This window comes from Diadema setosum, chromosome 2 (assembly GCF_964275005.1).
Source record: "Diadema setosum chromosome 2, eeDiaSeto1, whole genome shotgun sequence".
Classification (NCBI taxonomy): domain Eukaryota; kingdom Metazoa; phylum Echinodermata; class Echinoidea; order Diadematoida; family Diadematidae; genus Diadema; species Diadema setosum.
This window is the reverse complement of record NC_092686.1, coordinates 645,952-662,316: the sequence shown is the minus strand read 5'-3', so window position 1 is coordinate 662,316 and position 16,365 is coordinate 645,952. Positions and strand designations below refer to the sequence as shown.

General features: G+C 38.1%; 1 protein-coding gene across 1 annotated transcript; it reads right to left on the bottom strand.

Moving 5' to 3' along the window:
* Positions 1 to 1,582: 1,582 nt before the first annotated feature.
* On the bottom strand, positions 1,583 to 15,190 carry LOC140246122 (histone-lysine N-methyltransferase SUV39H1-like). The gene is made up of 7 exons (XM_072325560.1): positions 15,121 to 15,190; positions 11,880 to 11,947; positions 10,485 to 10,670; positions 8,833 to 9,369; positions 8,172 to 8,324; positions 5,766 to 5,895; positions 1,583 to 2,639 (listed from the first exon to the last, which is right to left on the bottom strand). Exons 1-7 carry the CDS (start codon positions 15,146 to 15,148, stop codon positions 2,551 to 2,553), a joined length of 1,191 nt encoding a protein of 396 aa, XP_072181661.1. The 5' UTR covers positions 15,149 to 15,190; the 3' UTR covers positions 1,583 to 2,550.
* Between the last annotated feature and the right edge of the window lie 1,175 nt (positions 15,191 to 16,365).

Below are 16,365 nucleotides of genomic sequence, written 5' to 3'. Positions count from 1 at the left end.
ATGTACATGCAGTGCTGGTGGATGGTAGGGCCCGTTGCTGAATGCTGTCTGCTGAACCAAGCTCAATTATTTTTGTTGGCAATTAACATTCTTCTTCCTTCTTGGCTAACACAAGCCCCGAGGGACTATCAAATTTTCCACTTCCAATTCGATGTTGGTGTCACCACTGCTGTAAGTGCGAGACCCACATTCACATCCATGAATGCACGTCATCCCCACTCTTATCTGTTGTTTGGGAGATAACACCAGCGCCAGCACTAGCTCCGAACTTGAAATCACCCAATGCATTTATATCTACAGCTGAAAGTTTACAGTGCTGAATGTAACAGACATTAGGCCAGTTGCAATGAAAAAATACAACAGTGAATCTAAAACACATATGACTTTTCGAAAAACCTGCCTCAAAAAATATGTTCTTTGCCCCCAAAATCTTATACTATAACCAAGTCCTTTATTACATGTAGTTTGTCTTGAAAATGTGAAGCACCTCTTCAACCTCTCTCGTCACTGATGAAGTACAAGTATATACTTGACTTTACATAAAAATTGTTTCATAGAAAAACAATGCAGTCAGATTTTCATACAAGAGAAATTCACAAGTACCTCAGTGAACTCCCTCGGGAAAATCAATAGAAAGGAACAGCAGATATGTAGTTATCTATCACACCATGAGAGAAACTCCTTATGTCATTTATGCCATCATATCATAACAGAAACTCATGATGTCCTCATTCCACATCCACATGTCGACATCTTGCTCTAAAATCCAGCTAATTTTCATTCCCAGCTAATCTTCATTCCGTTAGGCTATTTGAAGTGAAGTCATCACAAATGAATTACAGAGTACAATACATACATACGTGCAAACCTCACAGATTCTGGGTAACCTGAAGACACAGATGTGTCGACAACGACAAACACATTACATAGAAATCATGACACTGCCCAACTTATTCTTTCAATTTCCTGCATGCTGTCCTGGCTATAGCAAGAAAGAAAAAAACTAGAAATGTCGCTACGGCGACTGGCGTATGCCTCCGCCATAATGCATGGTTCTCCTAATAGGTCTATAGTACAATGTCCTGACAATGTGTGATGACAGTTTCACACAATTGGCAAAATGTCAAAATGACAGGTTTGCCACAAATGTGCTGAATGTTCACTTTCCTAGAACTAGGTTCAATTGGATGAATGATTAAAACGTCAGAGTGCAGGTATTTGGGGGAACTGATGATTTTCACTTGACTTTTGACCCTTTTACAAGTTTATGCATTGAGTAATTTTCAAGGTATTGAGAAAAAGTATAATTTCAGTATCAAATGGTAAAATAGTATTATCGAAACCTGGCCTTTGACCTTTGACCCCACAGTTCCAAAGAGAATCATTGTTAGGTAGAACATGCATAAATATGTAAGTTTCATGATAATACCTTGAGTTACTTTTGAGATATGGAAGAAGAAGTGCAATTTAGCATTTTCACTTGACCTTTGAGCTTTTGACCTTTGGGCAAGAAACTTCCCCAAAAATATATATTGGGTAATATATGCCATACTTCAAGTTTAAAAAAAAAAAAAAACCTTCAGGCATATTGCATTTTAAGGAAAGTAGTGATATTTTGAGGAGTTGACCTTGACCATTGACCCCCCTGACCTTTGACCCATGACCCCCAACTTCCCTAGATAATCACTGCCCATCGGTACAAGCATATATACTAAGTTCCATGAAGATACCTTGAACCATTTGCGAGATATGGAGAAAAACATGAAATTTCAATTTTTTTTTTCCACAAAATAACCTGTGACCTTTGACCTTTGACCCTGTGACAATAAAATCCACACAAAGTATTATCCCCCAAGGATATACCCTCATACCAAGTTTGATGTAAAACCACCACACGGTTCTTGAGATATCGACAAAAACAAAACGGGACGGACGGACGTACGGACGGACGGACGACCCGAAAACATAATGCCTCCGGCCACTTCGTTGCGGAGGCATAAAAATCATAAATCTGATTCGTCCTAGGTACATATAAAGCTGTACAGAATTCCGGCTTGTTCTGGATTATAAACTCATTTACTCCACAGGAACTACACCCACATTGTGTAGATCTTAGATAGATTCATGTGACTCTGCTATCCGACATGCAACTCATCCACACTTCCAAATCACGGCATTTACACATGTAGTACAATACATTTCAATTTCTTATGGAATGCATGCTCCTTAGTAGTTCATCTGGTAGTCTGGTGTGTGAAGTGTATACCAAAGTATGCAGCATTTAGGACAGCCTGTAGTCAGTGAGACACATTGCTTTCTGCATATTACCACTCAATTCCTTTATCATTGGAAGAAAAAAAAAAAAACACCACAAAACGGGAAAAGAGAAAGGAATGAAAAATACTGGCAAGCACAACTGTGACCAATGCATAATCCCATAAGGGGAATATGATATCATTAACCCAAGCAATGTTACATGACTACTGCTACAATTACACCACAGTGTAAGATGGCATAGAATTCCAGACTACCTACAGTCAAGCAGTGGAGCTAGTCAAACAGAAATCCTCGGCAATTTTCTGATCCACAGCGACATTCCACCTGAGCCAACTCATTAGCACCAGCCTCGTTGACTGAACCTGGATAAGAAAAGTAGAAAACAAGCCAAACCTGAATTAGTTTTGTTTTTTAGTAAATGGTCTGCAATTTTGTCAATTCTGTAGCTGATCCATACAGCTCATCCTGTTATTTGTAAAAGGTAAACAAAGATGGCCAGAGTGGACTCGAGTGTTTTATGAATGCGAATATCCATATCATATGCAAACATCTACATCATTATGCGGATTGGTTGAAATCTAAATGCTGAAGTTTACAATGGAAAAAAAAAGAAAGACTTACAGGCTTTTCGGAAGAAAAGGCTTAGAACACGTTGTTTCAATGGTTACATTTCCCCTTTAACCCGCTGGAGACGAGTCCCAAGTATACTTAGGCAGTTGTCTATGGGAAATGCGTGTTACAGCGAAATCAGCCTGTCCTCAATGGGTTAAAGACCAACATTTTAGAAGCATTGCTTTATCTCGAGTCCCTCCATTCTTTATTGGCAGAATAAGATTAATCTGACACTCTGAAATATAGTTCGTACAAAATTTGATTCACGAAAGTAAGATGGTGTTGTCTGCTAAACACTTCATTCAAGAGCTTTGATCTTTCTTTTATTGTTCTTTCCAAGAATGAATTCACACTTTATAACAAATTCATAACCACTAACTGCACATGCCACATAGCTTTATACAACACCTAAAAAAAAGTGCCTATCTGATTGATCAATTGCCCATCACATGACATTCAGTTAAAAGTACCATTGCACACTGTGGCTGTCAGTCATGCCATTTTTTTTTTTTAAATAGCAAGAATGGATAGCGCATGGCTGATGTCACTAATTCCCATTAACTGCCGTGTTAAACTGACGATTGACTTGAAGTTTTTGTTCCACTACACGGCTCTGATGTCACAATAAACAAACATTTGGCGCACACTAAATGATTACACAGGCGCTTCAAAAGCGGGTACTTTTGTCACTCATTTTTGTAAACAACTTCAACTGATCGGTTTCACATACATACATGGGTAATTCCGTGAAGTTAGGGCACAAAATGTTACATTTTAGCATAACTCAATACTAATTATGCTATACATATATTGTTTATAGGCTTTACATTTGTATTGAGACCATACATTTTCCTGGAAATTTTGTGCCATTCAGACTCAATTTTGATGAAGTTATTAAAACAATATATGTAACAGTGTCCTGTAGCATCATGACGTGTCCATGTAGCATCGTGATACTTCAAATCTGGTCCTAAAAGACAAATTAATGCAATTAGCTTGACCAAAATTTGATATAATATGCATAATTACTAGATTAGTCAGATAGCTGAATATCCTAACTCTCCTTTCCACAGTTGTACTTTTACAAGAAAATTACACAACGTGTCACTATGCTACGCGGTGTCCACCAAATGTAACAAAAAAGGACACCGCATAGGATCATGATACATTTTGTAATTTTCTTTAAAAACTAAAGCTGTGTACAGGAAATTTGAGATATTTAGCTATCTCATTCATATCTCGTAAATGCATATTGCATCAAATTTTGGTCAACCTAATTGCCATAATTTGTCTCTCAGGACCAAATTTTAAAATATCACGATGCTACAGGAAAATGTTACATATTGTTTAATAACTTCATCAAAATTGAGTCTGAATGGCACAAAATTTCCAGGAAAATGTGTGGCCTCAATGCAAATGGGTAATTCCGTGAAGTTGGGGCACAAAGTGTTACATTTTAGCATAACTCAATACTAATTATACTATACATATATTCTTTATAGGCTTTACATTTGTATTGAGACCATACATTTTCCTGGAAATTTTGTGCCATTCAGACTCACTTTTGATGAAGCTATTTAAAAAAAAATGTAACGGTGTCCTGTAGCATCGTGACGTGTCCATGTAGCATCGTGATAGTTAAAATCTGGTCCTAAAAGACAAATTAATGCAATTAGCTTGACCAAAATTTGATATAATATGCGTAATTACTAGATTAGTCAGATAGCGAAATATCTTAACTCTGTTTTCCACAGTTTTACTTTTACAAGAAAATTACACAATGTGTCACTATGCTACACGGTGTCCACCAAATGTAACAAAAAAGACACCGCGTAGCGTCGTGATACATTTTGTAATTTTCTTTTAAAATTAAAACTGTGTACAGGAAATTTGAGATATTTAGCTATCTGACTAATCTAGTAAATATGCATATTGCATCAAATTTTGGTCAAGCTAATTGCCATAATTTGTCTCTTAGGACCAAATGTTAAAATTTCACGATGCTACATGGACACATCACGATGCTACAGGACACCGTTACATATTGTTTAATAACTTCATCAAAATTGAGTCTGAATGGCACAAAATTTCCAGGAAAATGTGTGGCCTCAATGCAAATGTAAAGCTTACAAACAATAAATGTATAGCATAATTAATATTGAGTTATGCTGAAATGTATTTCTCAAATATCACGATGCTACATGGACACTGCCCCAACTTCATGGAATTACCCAAATGTAAAGCCTATAAACAATAAATGTATAGCATAATTAATATTGAGTTATGCTGAAATGTACTTTTTTAAATATCACGATGCTACATGGACACTGCCCCAACTTCATGGAATTACCCACATACACTGTACATACAAGGCTGACTGTGACTGTGCAGCTTCTCATTCACCCTTCACAGAAAATGGTTGCCATTTCTGTGCTAAATTAACAAATCTGTGAGGACCACATCTGTCGACGTCCAAGGTGTTGTATAAAACAAATAGTGTATGGTCTTTATTCGAGCAATGGAACAAGATTTCGCACAAGGTGAAAGACAGAGGCACTGTATTCAACAAGGCGAAGTACGAAATCTTGTACCATCACACTTGTGACCATTCACTATTTGAAGTTGGGTGCTTTCTTTGCATTCAACAACATACAAAAACTTTAACTCTGATCCCGATATGAATAGGATTGCAAATACATGTATATACATGTAACACTTATGCAATGCATTTTTTTCCTTTTCTTTTTTAGGGGGGGGGGGGTAGGGGGAGGGTAGTGAAAGGAAGGACAGAAAATGTAAAAACAAGAAAGCATGTCTAACAATCTAAGTGTGATAAGGAATGAAATGTAGCAGTTAGTGTCTCCACCTTAACCTACCTGTCATCTGGTAGTCAAAGGTGAGCTCCTCCCCTGCCTTGATGTCACGACAGGCAAATAACGCTATGCGAGGTAGCCTTGGGTCCAGACAGTTCACCCATACACCATACACTACCAGATTGGGGTCACACTGGCATTTTGACAGGAGAAAAACAAACATATAATCAATCACTCGGATGTCTCCACAGACATCCCCTTCTATTCTGACTACCCTCTTAAAATACTATTTACATTGCATGTAAACATGCAGCAAACAAGACCAAAACAGTTTAAGACTCATGAGTGCCAGACAAGTTAATTAATATACTTTTTTTTCCTCCTTTGGAGGAGGGAAGGGGGGGGGGGTAATGAAATTTAACATAGCTGTATAGAAATCATATTCAATTAGTGAATACATTATGTTGTCATCATTATTAGTCACTGAGTGCAGTTTCTGACAGAGCTGTCACTATCCTTACTTTCAGTAATGATACAGGTGACATTGTACTGCAATGCACTCCTGTTATAACAAACATGGTTATAACAAAATTCTGTTACAATGAAGCAAAAATACAGGTCCAAAATTATCATCCACACATCTTTACATACTGATATTTGTGCAACTACTATAATGAAATTTCAATAAAAAGAAAGAAAACCGTCGGTCTCATGGATTTCATTTTAACAGGAGTTGCCTGTCAAAAAGTATTCAATCATCAAATATGTAATGGTACATGTAGTATTGACTCAGTACCATTGAGTTAGTAATGAATACTGTACAAAATGTATGTCTCCCATTGAGCTCTCTCCCAAATAGTAAGAGAAATATTACATAGCTTATTATGTTGCTTTGTTGTGAGTACAGTGTAATTCTCTTTCCTTTTGGCAAAATGCCAACTGAAAAATCACTCAAGTTGCCTGTCATCACTCAACAGTACAGTGGAAGTTTCATTTAAATTGGACATACATTGTGTCATAAAATTTGACATGTTTCAAGGAACACAGCATGATCAGTAGATACTACAATGGACTCCCTTTATAACGAAGTCCTTGGTCCCGGCAGTTTTCTTTCGTTATATTTAAATTTTGTTATAATGAACAAATAAACAATAAAAAAACATAGAGCGGATAATGTTGTGGTCTCAATTTGTAATTTGTTGTAACCGAGAATTTCATTATAACCGTGTTCGTTATAATGGGAATGCACTGTACACGCGTGACCACCTGGCACAAAACCCGCAAAAAAACAAAAAACAAAACAAAAACAAAAACACAGGCCAAAATGAATTTTCACTTTTCTACAGTTTGAAAGAGTAATCTCTAAGCTTGAAAATCATATACACTCGTATAACTTGTTCGCATTGGACATCCAAACCCATTCAAAAAGTGATTGAAATAAGAGAGAGAGAGAGAGAGAGAGAGAGAGAGTCAGGAGGTGCAGTTTTATAAAAAATGGTGAAAAGAGAATTTGAATATTAGGGTCACTCTAGTGTGCTGTGCAGAAGTATCACAGAAAGCCACAGTCACAGCAAAGCCTGTCAAAAAAAAAAACTACGGTAAAGAAAAACTTTGAATATCATAATTTCTGTTTTGTTACAAGCAGCCAAATTTTGACAGCAGATAAAATAGAGACTACTATCCCATGTACAAGTAACATACACTTTAGAAATTTGAATCTGTCAACCTACATCACTATTTTGGTCCATTGCAGATAATCTTAATACATGTACAGGTGTATGCAACTTTTGGGGGGTTTTGAGCAGGGCAGTCACAAATACATACAAACTGGATGAGGTGATGTCATAAGCTCACAACTCTTTCCTTGGCTTGTACAAAAACTAAAAATGTCATACAAATTGTAGAATAATCTTTATTTTTCATTACCGTACTTAAGCTCTTCCCTATCATACAAATCATTTCTAGATTACATGTACAACTTGACTCTACAATTTGATGCAAATGATATCATATTTTTCACATGAATTTGAGTCAAAAGACATGAATTTAGTGAGGATATGTCTGCAAGTGAATAGAGACTTGTGGTCTGAGCAACAAAGTAAAGTTCAGGCCCGCACATTATGAGCTCTATATACGTTACAGTGCACTCCCGTTATAACGAACACAGTTATAACATAATTCCGGTTACAACGAAATAAAATCCAGGCCGCAAAATCATAGGCTTTTTGTTTTTTATTGTTTATTTGTTCGGTTATAACAAAATTTCGGTATAATGAAAGAAAACTGCCTGTCCCAAGGACTTTGTTATAATGGGAGTTCACTGTATTGTTCATTGGTTCGGTTATAATGAAATTTCTGTACGACAGAAAACTGCCAATCCCGAGGATTCGTTAAAATGGGAGTCAACTGTATCTTGAAAGCATGAGATGCTTAAAAACCTGGTGGTCCAAGGACTCCCGTCTCACTTACAGAATGGTTGACAAAATGAGATATGTTGCCATAGTAACCAGCATCCACAGTGAAAGGGCAATCATCATCATTGTAGTCCAGATCAAATAGGTAGGTGCGCCCATTGGCATCGTAGATCTTGCCCCTGTGTTCCGCTTCCTCACTGGTGATAACCTGCTCCGAAGATGAATCAAAAGATAAATGCGTACTAGTATATTGTTAGGCCCTTAGTTACCCTTAATTTTGCAAGAGGCTTTAAGATTAGGAAATGATGACAATATTAGTGTGTCAATTTCACTTTACAGGGGAAGTTCCACAAGACCTATACATAGATTTTTTGAATGCAGGATTAGTGAAAGGCGGAAGAAACTTACGTACATTTGTAGTTCAATTCAAAAGTAATTTTAAAATTTTTGAAGTTTTGATTAATATCATGGGCCATCCTCTTGGGATGGGAAAATTTGTGATGTGAAAATAGTACAAGAGATATAAAAAAAAAAAAACATGTAAAGAATTTCAAAAAATCTATCTTTTTTCAACACATTAAAAGAGCAATTGGCCTAGCTCCTTCAGAACACAACATTCAAGAATAACATATGCCCAAATATGTACACATGTGTGATGGAATAGTTATCTACAGTAGCTTGATACATGAAAGATAGAAAAGAAAGATACAAATTACCTCTCCTACATATTCCATGACAAAGGACTTCTTCTTGATGTTGACCAGTGTCCGCACGCCCCATCCACGCCCGTTGCTGGTCCTAAAGATGGCTAAACTGTACCTGCGGCCAAGCTGGACAACTCTGTTTGGACACTGGATTCCACACTTACACCTCTTATTGCACTCATAGATTGGAGTCCCTGGTTTCACCTTGACAAGCTTGTGCTGGTTGTAGGCAAATTTGACACCACCGTTCTGGGGACAGCAACCTAACTCTGACTCTGAAGAGCAATTTGTGCATTCACATCCAACAAGTGGGTCACTGGGTATTTCCACTCCTACTCCTGGTATGTAGTCACTGATGTACACAAAGTCATTTGGTGGACCTTCAAGATCAACCTCATTCACAACCACAATGGGAGCTTCGTTCTGGCACTTGGCATTCAGTTCATGCTCCCAATTTTTGAGTTCTTTCTTGACCAATGACTTCAGCACATCTGTGAGTGCTTTTGACTCGGATTCTTTCCACTTGTCAGATCTTTTTTTCTGAGAAAGCTGCAATGGATAGGATAAAAAAGAAGAAACTGAAAGAAATGTTGATAAAAACCAATACATGAGATATACTAGTGAATAATATGGTACTTTTTCTTAAAATCATCTGAAGTGGCATCAGATCCTGATTTTTCTATAGATGAAAGGATCAGTTATTCATGTCAAACTACCAAGATTTATAGCCTACAGTGAGTAATTAAAATAAAACAGTTTTATATTTTCTCAACATGAATCAGTGTGAAAAGCCAATCATATTCTTCCTCTCTCTGCTGAAACTATCTTGACATGAAGCAAAAATATTGTTGTAGTGATAGTCTAGGTTGTAGCTGACCCTTTTCATTTTGAACTAGGAAATTCCTAGCCAAATCATGTTTCTTAATCACATTTTGTCAAGACATGTAGAGCTGGTGCCTTTTATAAAGACAGAGTACTGCATGATGTGTTTTTAAAACAACTTTGGTAGTTGTTGACAATTAGTCCAAATATGAGAAGTATTGTCAAAGCATGAAATTGCTTTTATGCAGACCAGGGCCCCGTTGCTAGAAACTTTGCGTTTAAACGCAACTTGCAACTGATTGTCACTGGCCAATCAAAATCATTGTTGCATGCATGTCTTCTTGATAGGGCAGACCCTGAGCCAATCAGAATGGTTGTTTCAAAATTAGCAATTATTTGCAATTGATTGCAACTTTCTTGCAACGGGGCCCAGATCTGTGTTTGCTTCCCTAAACTAATCTGAAATCTATCAACATCATTTAGAATTTAATGATGTGAAAGAATAATACAGTTTTGTTTGCTCTAGGTCAGATGCCATGGAACTACTTTTTTAAATGAATTTTCTACTAAGACTATTCTATTTTTTCTCTTGATATACAAAAAAAAAAACATTTTGCATCTGTCTGATTGATCATCAACATCAAAGTTTTGGGTAAAGGCTAAAATGTTATCACAGCTTTGCAATGCAATCTAAATTCAAGATCAGCCCCTGACTAATCGCAATCATACTTGAAGTCCATGATGAAATCATTATCAGTGTAGCACACTTGAATCATCTAGAATGGGATCAAGCATCAAAGCATGAAATTACTGAAATAGTGCATGAGATAATTAAATCAAACCTTTTTCAAACTTTTCTCCAGTTGCTTCTTTTGTTTGAAAATTTCTGCACGAGTTACTTGAGCCTTGCACAAACTTTTGTGATATCGTTTCATAAGTCGCTTGCTGTTGCGGAGATTCTTCTTTGGCTCCCATGTGTTTTCACTGCTAGGGTACCCAGCCCACTTCACAAGGTACCATTCCACATTCTGCAAAACAAAAACAAAAACAAAAACAACGGGGGGGGGGGGGGGGGGGGAAGGGGGAGTCAGACCCTTTTCATTGAAGTAGATATACACAAAATACACCTTACCATTGACAAACAGAATTCTCTCTTTATTCTGTGCATTTTTGAGTACAAAAGTTAATCATTGATGTGACAGGTTGTGCCAGGAGTGCATGGTATGGGTTACAATGATTAGAGGAGACAGGGACTTACTCATTATCTGCATAGACTGTATAATACTGTGGATAGCACAAAGAAGTCTGGGTGACAAAATATCATATATGGCCTTTGCTTGAAGGGGAAATCCAAATATAAGTTAGTCTGATATGAAAGAGTAAAATATTATGAGTTCAACAGTAAAATTTTGACTGAAATTGGGTGAAAAATAAGGAAGTTATGACATTTTGAAGTTTCCCTTATTTTTCAAGAAACAGTTCTTGAACGGTCATGCAAATGGCAAAGTGAGCATGTCATCCCCTCACAACTTGCCATACAGTTTGTACAACAATTTTGAAATTTCCATTTTTTCATTCAGAGGCAATTATGCCTGAGGGTGAGGCTCAAATCCTGGTATATTTAACTGATCACTATTCTAAAGTTATTCAACCTGGAATAACATCATGTTTCAGACCTCAATAATAGAAACATTGAATTTTCGTCATTCTTTGTACACCATCAATGGAAAATTGTGAGGTTAAGACAGGGTTAGCTCACTCATTTGCATATTCATATTCACTGTACAAGAACTGTTTTGCAGAAATTAGCAAACTTCAAAATGTGCTTGTTATAACTTCCTTATCTTTCATCCGATTTCAGCGTCAAATTTTTACCAATGAACTCATATTTTACTCTTTTCTATCAGACTAACTTATATTTGGACTGGATTTCCCCTATAATTCTCTCTGATGTTACTCAAGGGACAGATTCTGAGTCAGAGTTATTTAAATTTCACAACTAGACAAATGATAAAATACATAATTGTTAGCTCATGTGTTTCAATTTACTGACTTTCACTTACATACTGACTGAAATGTGTCTATACTCTCCAGCACTCGTATTATGCTTGTTGGTATGGAAATGAATAAAACACGTAACCCAAGTACAGTTGTACAGTCGAGAAATATACGAGTACATGTTACATGATAGTAGGTAGTCTCTCTAGATAATGAATGTAGAATGCATATCTACTTACATTAACATCTTTGAAGTAATCAACAAATTCTTCTACTTCAAACTCTTCTCCAGAAGAGCTAGATGACTCTGTAACAAAAAATATAAGATCATGTAAAAAGTCTCCATGTCACAAAAACAAAAGCCTTTGTCTGCAAGTGATGTCTGTTTGAATTATTTCAAATTAAATAAAATATGAATTATGATTTGTTGAAAATACTACATATTTCTGTGCCAACATAGCTGTCAAATAAGCCATGAATGCTTGTGAGGTGTCAGACAGAATGTCTGTTCAGAGTTTAATTTTTTTTTTTTTTTTTTTCAATTTGACGGAACTCTCCTCCAAGACAGACGGAAGCCTCTCATACATGTAGATACAGCCGTGGGGGATGCTGTGTACCACTGTCCCTACATAGACGTAACTTAGGGTGAGGTACTGCACCTCGCCCTTCTTTATTACATCTAATTCACAATACTCATACTAAGTTAAGAGTGTCTATCCATCCACTGCACTATGAGGTTATTTGCAGATGACTGCATGGTTTATGAAATAATCAAGTTGGAAGCAGATGCCCACACCATACTGAAAAAAATTAATGCCCTAAAGTGTTGGGAGACTGACTACAAGTAGCTAATGCTGTTTTACCCAAACAAGTACAGTGTACCAAGTGCTCAACCTCAACAACAAAAGGAAACCATTTCTTAGTTCATATAGGCTTACAGCATCCATGGACAGCCACTGGCAAACACCAACACAGCCAGGTACCTTGGTGTTCACATTCAGAATAACCTTTAGAGCCATTACGTCAACCAAAGTCATCAAGAAGGCCAACTCCACCTGTGCCTTTCTCCAAAGAAACATCCACGCATGTCCAAGAAAGATCAAAGTGCGGTGCTACATGACCCTCCTGAGACCAATCATGAAGTACATGTAAGCCAGCATAAATTGGGATCCTTTTTACACCTAGGCTAACATCAACAGGTTGGAGATGATACAACACCATTGTGCCTGCTTTTTATCAGCAATCAAGCAGCATCACTGATATGCTTCATAACTGAGCTAGCCCTCATTCCAGGATGAACCGTGTAGCTCAAGTGAAAGTTTACAAGATGTGTTGTATCATGAACTCTCATGTAGATATCCCATCCAACATAATTTTATCTCCATATCCCAGGATTCGCAGAGGCCACTCCCATGATCCGGGATGCTGAACATTCCACATGCACTTACCCTCATCTATCAGAGAAGTTTTATTCCGGACACAACACGTCTATGGAACAGCCTACCAGACCAGACCATCAATTGCACCTCTCCTCTATTAAAATGTTCAAGGAAAAGGCGAAACATCTTCAGCTCCACTAACGACTACACGTAGAGGGCAGGTGCACACATGTTCTACTTCTTTAGCACTGTAGTGTAGACTCCCCTGCAAATGTTTTCCATTTGTTTGTTTTTTTCTTTTTAATAATACACTGTGCAGTGTAGGTGCCTACATGCATACCTGCACCTCGCACCACACGGGGCAACCGGCAGGGTCCCTGCACCACACCAGTACATATGCTGATACACCACAAAGGTGGCATGTGCTTTATCTTAAGAAGTTAAGATTCATTAATCATAAGATTAAGAAGAAGAAGATCGAAGGGCCCGATCGAAGCTGAAGAAGGGCCAAGGGGTGTGCACACATGCTTCTGTGATATGAATGATATCGATTATAGTAGATACACTGACAGAGATAGGGGTCTAGAATAGGGAGCTCTACAGTTATCACGGTTATTAGTGTATAGAGTTGAGTGATCCCTCCTGGGCTGAGATCCCCCTCCCTATCCCTGGCCTGCCTGAGCTGCGCCTGCGCCTGTCATGCAATGGCCTGCCTGCCTGCTGCGCCTGCCTGGCTGGCTGGTACTGGTTGGCGCTATAGACGATGGTTGGCTGGCTGTTCCGACTGACACTTTGACCGAAAAATCGGTCTGTATTTTGTCGTCGGGGATCTGTTTGAATTCCGCGGAGATTACGTCTGGCTTCACGGGATCCCGGAGAGCCATTAATTTGACTAAAAAAAAAAATAAACAAAAATCCTCTTCCGGACTGAACAGACAAAATTTTCTGTCAACTGGCCAATGTTAGGCCTGACTTTTCTACTACTAGCGTGAAACGTACTGTAAGGGTACCGGTTTTCGACACTTTAGCACATTTCCTTGTTTACCATCAATACTGCACCGTTCTACCTCGGAATTTCGATATGAAGTTGAGCTACAAAGGCCAATAATAATATGCCTTAAACGAATTCCCATTTGAATGCACTCGCGTTCAATTTTTAAGCGATTTCCGTCACGTCGTCGCTGGCATCAGATTTCGACACCCAGCATCATTTTTTCGACACAATCACAGCGCGCATCACACAGAAATCACATGGCGCGTACAGTACGCATACACTGCATTGTGGACGCAAACTAGCAGTCATACTGGCGCAAGAACTTGTTGTTTCCTCTATAACGTGTCTTGATATGGGAATGTCGAAATCTGGTGCCACATTCTCAAAGCCAACTCTTTCTACAAGTTTGCTCATTTAGGCCTAGGCCACGAATTCAGCCATGAAATTACTAAAGACGATTATGAAATCAAAGGGATTCAAACATCAAGATTTGGCAAACAAACTGATACTAAAGCAAGATAGCCGGGACGGGTGAATTTAATTTTACGGCGATGTATACAAAATGCGTCATATTGTTTTGAACCCCTAAAATGGCTGACAATGGTGACATTAATATTTCTGCTGACACTGCGTCACTGTGTTGCTTCAGTTTTCTCCTCAATTCTACCGTCGGATTATGATGACAAGTGACAAACGGTGTTTATATAAGACTAGAAATGTGATTGATAACTTGGTTGGTTGCTGAAGTCAGACGTTTGTATTGAGTACAAAATTTAATAAGAATTATCTGCTGGGTGTCGAAATCTGGGTCCTGTCGAAAACTGGTGCACTAACGTTAAACGCCTATAAAATGCACCAGTGTTCCCTGTGCTGTGCCTCTGTACGTGTATAATGACATAGGCCTACAAGACATGACGTGAATTGCATCCAACTCCAGTTGATCTGTGCACATCGCACTCCTCCCTACTGTAAATCAATTGCACAAACACTAAAATGAACGAATGCTAAATAAATTCATTAACAATAACAATACCGCTTCAATTTCAATATCTGACAGAAAGACACTAAAGCAAACAACCAATATCGACCTTTTTGTAACACACTTACTCGATGTCGGTGAGCCACAGTCTGCCATTTTGGATTTGCCTCCTCTTTTCTGATTGGCTGGTTATGGACGGTGGTGGCGGGCGCGCTCGCTCTTACACGTACCAATGAGTATGTGCATGCTAGCTCTCTGATCCACGCTTTCCCCGTTGCTCAAGGCCGCATCGTCCGAACCTGTCAACCGCGAACACATACGACCCTGCTGCTTGAACGACTTCTTACTTTTGTGGCGACTTCTCAGGGGTGTATCCAGGATTTTTTCTGGGGGGGTCGTAATCAAAATTTTTGGACCTTTACCTTTGCGAGGGAGCGGAGCGACCGAGCGGGGGGAGGGTGTGGGAGGGGGGTGTCCCCCCTCCCATGGTAGGGAGTTTTTGAATTTTATATCTTAAAATGGGGCCATTTGGTGCATACAAAAGTGACTTTTTCGGCATGGCAGTGCGGCTTAGAAATAAGGTAAATCATGGCATATTAAAACTAAGTTATGAAATTTACGAGGTTTTTGACAATTTGCTGGAACACCGGTCACTTTTTTCCCTGTTGTAGGCCTATATAGAGTAAAAAGCCCTCAAACAACAAAAATGTCTTTTACAAAAAGTGGACCTTTTGAAAATTTTTTTTTTGGGGGGGGGGGTCGTACGACCCTCCCGACCCCCCCTTGCATACACCCATGCTTCTCTACATAGTTACTCAAACGTTTTGTTGATTTTTTTTTTTTCATCAGCTGTGGTGTTTTTATCACAGACAAGAAAGGTTATGATCGAAGCTGCAGTTACAAGCAAGACCAAGAAGTCTGTATGGATGAGGTGCGGTAGATGATCGCGATGGCCATTACTGTATTTTCAAATACTGTAGCTGTATGTCGAAATAACTTTATCTCTATAAGTACTCAGTTTAGGTGTTAATACATTGTACCTTGTTTTCTCTCGAAACATTATTTATTTGAAACAAAGTACTAATGATAATTTTTTTAATATGTCATTTGTTGGAAATACTTGGAGCATATTATGATTAAATGCTCAATGAGATTGGATTACTAAAGTTGGAATGACCATGGAGTTGCTTTCTTCCTGAATGGTTTCATAAGTCATCCCGGTGGTATCGGCCCTCACTGCCCTCACTCACTCACTCAATCAAGCAATCAATCAACCAACCAATCAATCAATCAATCAATCAATCAATCAATCAATCAATCAATCAATCAATCAATCAATCAATCAATCAACTTAATCAATCAATCAATCAATC